Below are 8575 nucleotides of genomic sequence, written 5' to 3'. Positions count from 1 at the left end.
AAAACAATATAATTGCACTTAAAAATTTTCATAAAAGGCAGTTATTCAAATGCATTTAGACAGGGAAATAACGCCTTACCTGCCACTTCCACATCCAGCCAACTCTGCTTCAGCACCATATTTATTACTCCTCACCTCGACTACTCCCCAACCCTTTTCCAAACAGAATACTTAACTTTTTTCTCCCCACAAGTGCTAGGAGCAAAACTACTCCTCTTTCTCCCTGTTCAGAAGGTACTTTTCCCTGTTACCAAACCACTTTGCGAGTTACATATTCCATCCGTGAAATATGGAATTAAGAACTGGAAATCCTTCCTTTTCTCCATAACTCCACCGAACACTTCAAATGAGCATAACAGGAGCAATTCTTCAATTAACATCTACTCAGCACATTCCACCTCCTCATTCCCTCAACACATCTGAGTCACAACCAGCAGCTCAAGAGACTGGAAATTAACCTACTAAAGCAAAATGTATAAAGTTATATTAATTTGGCACAGAACTTCACAGAAACCTGTATCTGGGAAAGTGGAGAGATTCCCCCAGAAATAAGGGAATTTTATTTAAGCCAGAGAAGATCTGTAGAGAGAGCCAGTGTCTGGTACTGAGTCCACTGATGTATTACAAAAATAAAAAGACACAGAAGCTTTCTATTTTAACAAGTCCTTGTTTAAGATTTAGTCTTTAGAGGACTATAAATATTATCAGACCACTTAGAGCCTCTCCCCCCATTTTCCAGGAGGGTTGCTTTTCTTTTCTAGGGAAAACAAAAACTGAACTTACTGCCCTTGAATAATTATGAACTGGGCTTGTAAGCAAAAGCTGGACAAAATATTCCTGCCCTCTTTATCATCATGTTTTGTACTTTTATTTCTCACTCAGAGTGAAAGCCTGCCAGCTAAAATAACTCCCACATCAGGACCTTACAGATAGGAAGGTTTGTGCCTACCTTGCCTGCTGGCTTTGTGCCACATACAAGTCCTGTCAAACCCCACCTGCTGGAAAACCTTAAGCAAGACAGGGAAAAAAGCTTTCAAAAGGCTTCAAACCCCCCTTTTGTTCCATCAGTATTGGTACACCACCCAGATACTACGACAAAACTGACTGGGCTGTGTATTTGATTATATATTCTTCATCCTTTTCTACCAATCTCTATCTGTGCTGAAATCAGGTGACATCTCTGGGCAGATAATTTTTCTAAACACCTCAGTGAAAGGGCTGTAATTAATATTAATTAATGTAGTGCAGTTACAGACAAGAAAAATCATAGCTCTGTGTCACAGCTAAGTGGAAAACTATACTTCTTATTTTTCAGCCTCTGATAGAAGAAAAGCATAAAGTAATGTATAAATGTTGTCTTGAACTACGATTTATCTAAAGTATCACTTTTAATTATTCAAATTGCAAACAATACTGACAGTAACTTTTTACCCCCACTTTCCAAGCCACAAAAGCCATAATGATTCACATACTTGTATTTGCTGGTATTTTCTCTGATAGGATGTCTTACAAATACACATCATCAGTCTTTACTTTTACAACACACCACTCCTCATTATGATTTACAACCCTTGAGGAATCATTAAATAAATAAGGCAGGGTAGGAGACCCCCCAAGACTTGCAAATCATCCCTGGAGCAGTCTGTGATAGAGAAAGAGATATTACTTTTGAAAATAGTATTTTAATCAGAAGCTGACAGAGCACATATTCACTTAGAAAACAGCTCAAATATTTCTCTAGAAACAAAAAATGAACACCACTTTACACAGAGGATGCTGTGGCATAGGCAGTACAAAGCCTATGTGTGTACATTATTATCATTTCAGAATGTCATCACTAAAGCAGCACAAGTGAAGACTGTCTGCAATGAGCAGTTTTAGAGAAGTTTCAAGACAATTATTATCTCTGGTGAACAACTATTTTTTTCCTCTCGAAATAAGTCCTTCGATGTTTGCCAGATCTCCCAGTGACACAGTTACAGAACCTCTCGGAGCTGGTTTTGCCTAAGGACATAAAAAGAAAAAAAAATAAATACATATAGGGCTCATTCTAAGTTAAAATGTTTTGTTAAAAGCTTTTAAAGCATAAGTTATTCAAAAAGTACCTTCTAACAGGAAACAATTGAGCTTCACATTACCTGTGATCCATGATATTTCCAGCCAATCATGTAGTAGACCTGAAATGTGGCAGGTACTGAGCCATCACTATTTCCATACATTTCTGTTGGGGCAGGAGAGAAAAGGGACACAGAACATCAGGTTTAGGAAACATTCAGTTCTCAGAACATTAGAACTAAGTGTGACATATTCATCATACTGACTCCTGGTGAAAGATTCGGAACAATAAAAATATCTCCTACTGCTGCATCAACATAGTTCAAATCCTGTCATTGTAATTAAGGTTAAAAATAGCTTATGATAATTCTATTTTGTTCTATTCCAAAGTGTTTGGGGTTACAGGGGAGGGGGGGTGTTTCATTGGGGTTTTTTTTACACAAAGGTCAGAGAAAAATATGTAGGAAAAATGTTGTTCAAGTCATTTCAGGTGAAGTCCTCCCCTCCCAACCACTGACCTCGGTATATTGCAGCAGCTGCCAACATTGTCTCCCTGTGTAGCAGAGGCTTTCTATTCCAAGAGCAATTACTCTCCCCCATACCTAAAAATATGGTTTAGCTTTAAGGAAAAGAAGATACAGCATATGCCATGAGTGAAATGTCATGCACTAGGGACAGATTCTTACTAAAACAGAATAAGTACAGAATACTCTGCAAGTCACTGTAACAGAGAACACAACACAAAGAATAAGTGGGTTTCTTACCTGTAAGAATCCAAAACTTTCAATTCCAATGCTTTGCAGTTTACAATTTGCATTGCTAGGAATGATTTCACATAATTCCTTTTTCAGTGTGACTCTCGAAACATTCAGGTTTTCTAGTATAACTTATTTTAAGAATGAGTATGAAGTGTTTATTCAGACACATCACTGTATTTACATTTTTACACATAAGCCTTAAAATTACTATCCCAAGAGATTTTTAATAAGAACTAAACCCACCACAACTGTGCTCTCTTGAATCACTTAGTGCATCTGATAATGTTCCTGATAAGTTTCATTTTCATTAGGGAATTACTGCAAACAGCAGCTGATCCAGGAAAGAAATGCCCTGCATTGCTCTGTAAGTAACAACTGACTGTGTAGGAGCGAGTGCTTTCCAGTCCATGACAAGTGCAATAGAATATTAACAAAATTGTTACTCAATTGTCTGTTAATCCTCAGCAGACTCCAATCTGAGGATCTGTTTATTCTCATTCCAAAGCCCTGAGAATTAGAAAGGCTCCCAGGAAGAGACAGGCCGCTGTCTCCCTTTCAGGGCTTTTCTGCCTGACACTGAAGAGGCTCACCCAGAACAGGAATTCAAGGGAAGCAGAAAATTCATAGCAGGACATGAAGCAGCACATCCTTGACTTCTGCTTCCCAACACAGACCTGATGAGAGGCATCATCTCCTGACTCACTGGAGAGCAGGAAAATAGTAATGCTTTCACTGTTAATCATTTATTATGTATTTATATTGCTTTAGGAAAGAAATTTTTTGTGATGGGGTGGTAAGGCACTGGCACAGGTTTCCCAGAGAGGTGGTATATGCCCCATATGTGAAAACATTCAAGTCCAGGTTAGACAACACTCTGAGCAACCTGATCTAGGTCAAGATGTCCCTGCTCACTGCAGGGGGGTTGCACTAGATGGCCTTTAAAGATCCCTTCCAACCGAAATATGGAGTTAAGAAACACAACAGTGCAACTCTTCTGTATCTGCACCACTGACAAAGAAAACATTTATGTGTCCACAAAGAATGTACTTGCCTTGCAAGTCTTCCATCACCTCAAACAACCCTGGGTAGTTGACTTGGATTTCATCAGTATCCTAAAAAAATTAAGGTCAGTTTTAGGGCCTATCGAGCTAAATCAGTAGCATTATGTCAACCCTCAGAACTGCTAAAGGACTATCCCCTGCCCATGGCAGGTGGGTTGGAGCTGAATGATCTTTAAAGGTCCCTTTCAACATAAGCCATTCTATGATTCTATTCATCTGCCTCTTCTGCTCAGTGTATTTCTCAGAAAAATGCACTATCTTAGCATTTGTTAAAAACTTTTGCTTTGCAGCCCAAATACAACTAAATTTTAATTGAAATGCCGTTATTTTCTTCTTGATTTCTGAAGAAACAGCAAGTGTCTAACCACTTCTCAAGCAGGTCTAACATTCTCTGAGACTTCTTCAAGAAGAACATACTAATTCTACTGGGCCATGAGCCAAAGAGACATTTCAGCTGGTTTCATTAATCACCATGAAGCCAAGAAGAGCAGCAGTCCAAGCCACTTTAGAATCTTATTCAGTGAGGTGCACAACATGAAGAAGGAAGCAGTTCCTAATACACTGGTAAACAGTGATTTTTACATTGCAGCAGCTCTGATGTTCTGGGTTGTTCCGTCCGATTGTTCTAATTACCACAGTGAGGGTGTTAAAGCCAGCCCTGGCCAGCAGGTGTCCCAGATCGGCGACGGCGGTGAAGGGGGACACGTGTGGGGAAAAGCCTCCCTCCCTGTCGAGCTCGGCCAGCTGCAGAGAGCAGCGCAGCTCGTACAGCGTGTCCCCCCCGAACATGGCCCCGATGAACACGCCATCCGGCTTCAGAACGTGGTGAATCTGCAACGCACAAAGAAGAGCTTTATGGGCTTTGACATTAGGTTTATGTCATTAGGTTCTTAAGTTCTCACTTTTTAATCAACTCAAAAGCAGTTGTTTTAATAAGATTTTTGACTGTATTGGACAGGGCAAGCTGTGCCCCAGCTCCTGCTAATACTGGTAAACAAATGATCTGTCTGAAGAGACACTCATATTTCCTTAAGAAAGAGCAAATCCCCAGAAATTACACTTAAAGGCAGGAAACTGTGGAAATTGAGGGTAAAACTCCTTTCAGCAGTATACTCATAAAACAATATCCTCAATTAATTTACTTCTGAAAATAGGGTAGATGAAGATAGTAAAAGTAAGCAGAATCTTCCTCAGATGAGAGCAATAAAAGCGCTTTTTAATGGCTTGATTTAAATGGAGGCCTCAGTGTTCAGCAGTGATCTTTCCACTTCTCAGAGTCAATATAGTAATGCAGTTTTTATTATGTCTCCCCCTACTTATTTTTAACCAGCCAGAACAGTAACATCACAACCCCAAGCTGTTTTTCTGCCTCCCAAGTTCTTGCCCCCTTCCTAGTGAAAAGGCCAATAAAGTCATGCTTTCTTTTTTCCTTAAGAATTGCCAATGATCCCTGGTTTAGATATCCAGAAGAGCCCTATTAGATAATCAGGCTAAAACGACAGGAAAAGCTTACAGCAGTTTTGAAACAGAAATATTTTCAATTGTTTTTAAATTGAGTATTAATCAAGCTATCTCTTTTATGCTAGTAAAAAAGCCTTTAATTGACAGGTACAAAAATCAAGCAGTTAAAGGCAGTTTCCATTAGTTAAAGCCAGTGGTACCAACACAGGAAAGGAGCATCCATGAGGAAAGTCGGCCAAGAAACCCAATTCCCTCCCCTGTGTGGGACATTATAATCTATCAGTTGTATTTACTGTGAGGCTAAAAATACTTGACACTCTCTAGAACTCCAGTGAAAATTACATACTTCTTTCCAAGGATTTTTTTGAGGTACTAAAGCCATTCCAGTTTATTTTTATTATTTCCATAACAGTGGGGTACTCCTATTACTACCAACAGCTGATGGAATAGTACTGTAATGACTGATCAATCTGAAATAAATTAAAAACCAACAAACTCATGAAAACATTGCTTGGTCTTGCTCCAAAGTTTTGATTTGACTCAAGTTTATACCTCCAGGAACGGGATGAAGTAATCCAAAATAAGATTTGTTTTTTCAGTAACAATTTTGGTTTTCTGCCCTTAACAACTATTTGCTTCATTTCAAAATCAAAAAGCCTTTCTCTGTGTTACCTCAGGTATCATAAGTTATCTCAATCACAGCTGTTGAGAATTCAAAACATTATCCAAACATGTTGTTTCACTTACCTACTCCAAATTGATCTGAGGCAGTAAATTAGTACCAGCATCAACTGATGCTCCTCAAAATGGCAAAAATACTGCAAAAAATACTTGAGTGAAACATCAGCTATTTCTGTGCCTCTTACTTAAAGATCTGGAAATGTAGAGTGCTCTCAATTGAAGTGATGGCAAGTGCTGACTGTGAGTATTTATAAACAGTTTCTTACCTCTTTAAAAGCTTTAGGAAGGTCATTCACCCAATGCAAACTGAAATAACAGAAGCATAAATAATAATAATATAATAATACATTTAATAAAATTTGGGGAATGCACCTGTTTCATTAACTAGGAAGTTTCAAAAGCCAAAGCCAGAAACAAGTTTCTCAAGCTGAAGAAGTTCTGAAAAGCCTTCCTAAGAGTAATATGATACAAAACCAAAAGTTGGTAGAAATATGTTGTTTTTCCTTTTAGGTTTTTTAGTTAAATTCAGAAGGTGCCAGTCCTGGAGACCAGTTTGTGAAAATGCAGGAAAAGAGAGAAACTACAAGTGTTTTGAAGGAAAACAAACTAACTGACCAGGAAGAAGCACCATTTTTTCCTAATACATGCTCATACCAACTATGCAAGTATACCTTTTATTGCTCTTTAATGGACTATTAATATTTTTGTTTCATTTTCTTAAAGCTACTTTGAAAAGAATATTATTTAACATGTTTAACAAAACAAAACAAATAAATAGATGATTAATGCATACCTTAAGCTGCTAACAACCAGATCAAATGTGTCTTCTTTGAAAGGAAGGAATTCCTCATCAACAACTCTGACCGTGGGGATTTCAGTTTCTACAGCATTTTTCTAACATTGGATTAGAAGAAAAACAACATCAGGAACTCAGTTCTTCTGCTTTCCTGTGTTACAGAACTGAAGCACATTCAATGGCATTAACAAAGCTACTTACCAAAGCATTCTCTGCCACGTCGACTTGGGTAAGTTTTTCAACTGTTTCCTGAAAAGTAATTTTAAAAGTCTATTAGATATTTAAGTTGTTTTCTAAGCGGACATAAGTAAACTTTTGGAACACTCACACCTCCTCATATTAAGTTAAAAAGAGTCTTTTCAATTCTTGCTAAAACCTTTATATAAAGCAGAAAACACTTTTCCGCACCCAACATGGCACTTTCTCCCAGGGAGAGCAGCTGAGGCAGACGTGGTAACAGAAAACACACTCTGTATTTCTAAACACAAGTTTAGTTAAATACAAACCAGGGATTAACAGCCCAGGAAGCACCTTTACCTAGTGTGGGTTCATGAAGGGGAAACTGTTCATGGCTTAAAAGTTTTCATAGTTATACTTAAGAACTGTCCAATAGATTGATCAAAAAACATCCATATTCCTACTCAAAACTAAAAGTTAACTGTCATGCAACAGAGAGCTTTCCCTTGCACTACCATTTGTCAAGTTTTCAGTGCCAATAAATATGGAACAGCCATGACAACACACGGCTTTGGATTATAATGGGAATTGGGGAAGATTTAACTCATCAACACCCACAAGACTGATTTAAGTTATAATAAAGCCTTATTTGAGAACAGAGGGATATAAATGCACTCATTTTAAGAACAAAGAGCCAGTACCTTGGTTAAATGCTGAGCTATGTAACCTCTTCCAGAGCCAACATCCAAAGCCAGAGGAAACGTTCTAAAGGATGAGATTATCAACAGGAAACATAACCAAGACTTAAGAACGTTTGAAGTTTTAGACTGCATTAAGTTTCACCTGCAGATTTCCACACGCCTTATGGAACGGCTCATGGCCCATCCTCGTGTGCACCGCGGGAAAGGCGCTGCCCATCCAGCGCTTCTCCCCGGCGGTGCCGGGCCCGGGGAATGTGCGGGACTCGGCCGGGGCTCACCTGGTGATGTCAAACAACCTGTCCGCGATCCTGCCGCCGACCTGGGGAGAGAGCTTGCGGTCAGAGCTGCAGGACTAATAAGGCTGGAAAAGACCTCTGAGATCATCGAGCCCAGCCTGTGACCGAACACCATCGGGTCAGCCAGACCGTGGCACTGAGCGCCACGTCCAGTCTTTGCTTAAACACCTCCAGGGACGGTGACTCCACCGCCTCCCTGGGCAGCCCCTTGCAGTGTCCAATTCGTCTTTCTGTGAAGAAATTCCTCCTAATGTCCAACTTAAACCTCCCCTGGCGCAGCCTAAGTATATAAACTCTCGTCCTGTTGTTAGTTATCTGGGAAAAGAGTCCAACTCCCGCCTGACCAAAACCTCCTACCAGGTAGTTGTAGGAGTGGTAAGGTCACCCCTGAGCCTCCCCTTCTCCAGGTCAAACACCTGCAGCTCCCTCAGCCGCTCCTCACAGGACTTGCGCTCTAAGTCCTCCACCAGCTCCGCTGCCCTTCTCCGGACGCCCTCCAGCCCTGCCAAGTCCCTCCCGAACCGAGCAGGCCTAGAACGAGACACGACACCGCAGGTGCCCCGCACCTCCTCCCGCAGGTAATCGCACT

At 40.0% G+C, this 8575-nt stretch overlaps 1 protein-coding gene across 1 annotated transcript; it reads right to left on the bottom strand.

Annotated features, from left to right (window-relative positions):
• Positions 1–1365: 1365 nt before the first annotated feature.
• LOC139684868 (arginine-hydroxylase NDUFAF5, mitochondrial-like) lies at positions 1366–8451 on the bottom strand. Its single transcript, XM_071581242.1, has 10 exons — positions 8429–8451; positions 7691–7754; positions 7014–7061; positions 6810–6910; positions 6283–6322; positions 4508–4705; positions 3865–3925; positions 2574–2657; positions 2139–2221; positions 1366–2004 (listed from the first exon to the last, which is right to left on the bottom strand). The coding sequence occupies exons 6-10, from the start codon at positions 4661–4663 to the stop codon at positions 1918–1920; spliced, it is 471 nt and encodes a 156-aa protein (XP_071437343.1). The 5' UTR covers positions 4664–4705; positions 6283–6322; positions 6810–6910; positions 7014–7061; positions 7691–7754; positions 8429–8451; the 3' UTR covers positions 1366–1917.
• Between the last annotated feature and the right edge of the window lie 124 nt (positions 8452–8575).

This window comes from Pithys albifrons, chromosome Z (genome assembly GCF_047495875.1).
Source record: "Pithys albifrons albifrons isolate INPA30051 chromosome Z, PitAlb_v1, whole genome shotgun sequence".
NCBI lineage: Eukaryota > Metazoa > Chordata > Aves > Passeriformes > Thamnophilidae > Pithys > Pithys albifrons.
The sequence above is the reverse complement of the archived record's forward strand: the minus strand, read 5'-3'. Positions and strand labels throughout refer to the sequence as shown.

What these genes read in the sequence shown, in the direction of transcription:
- LOC139684868 (XM_071581242.1), bottom strand. Translation starts at nt 4,663, where the DNA reads ATGTTCGGGGGGGACACGCTGTACGAGCTGCGCTGCTCTCTGCAGCTG. An exon ending in GCTTTAACACCCTCACTGTG is followed by an intron (nt 3,926 to 4,507) that starts GTAATTAGAACA and finishes TAATTTTTTTAG; the next exon opens with GATACTGATGAAATCCAAGT. An exon ending in GGTGATGGAAGACTTGCAAG is followed by an intron (nt 2,658 to 3,864) that starts GCAAGTACATTC and finishes CCATATTTTTAG; the next exon opens with GTATGGGGGAGAGTAATTGC.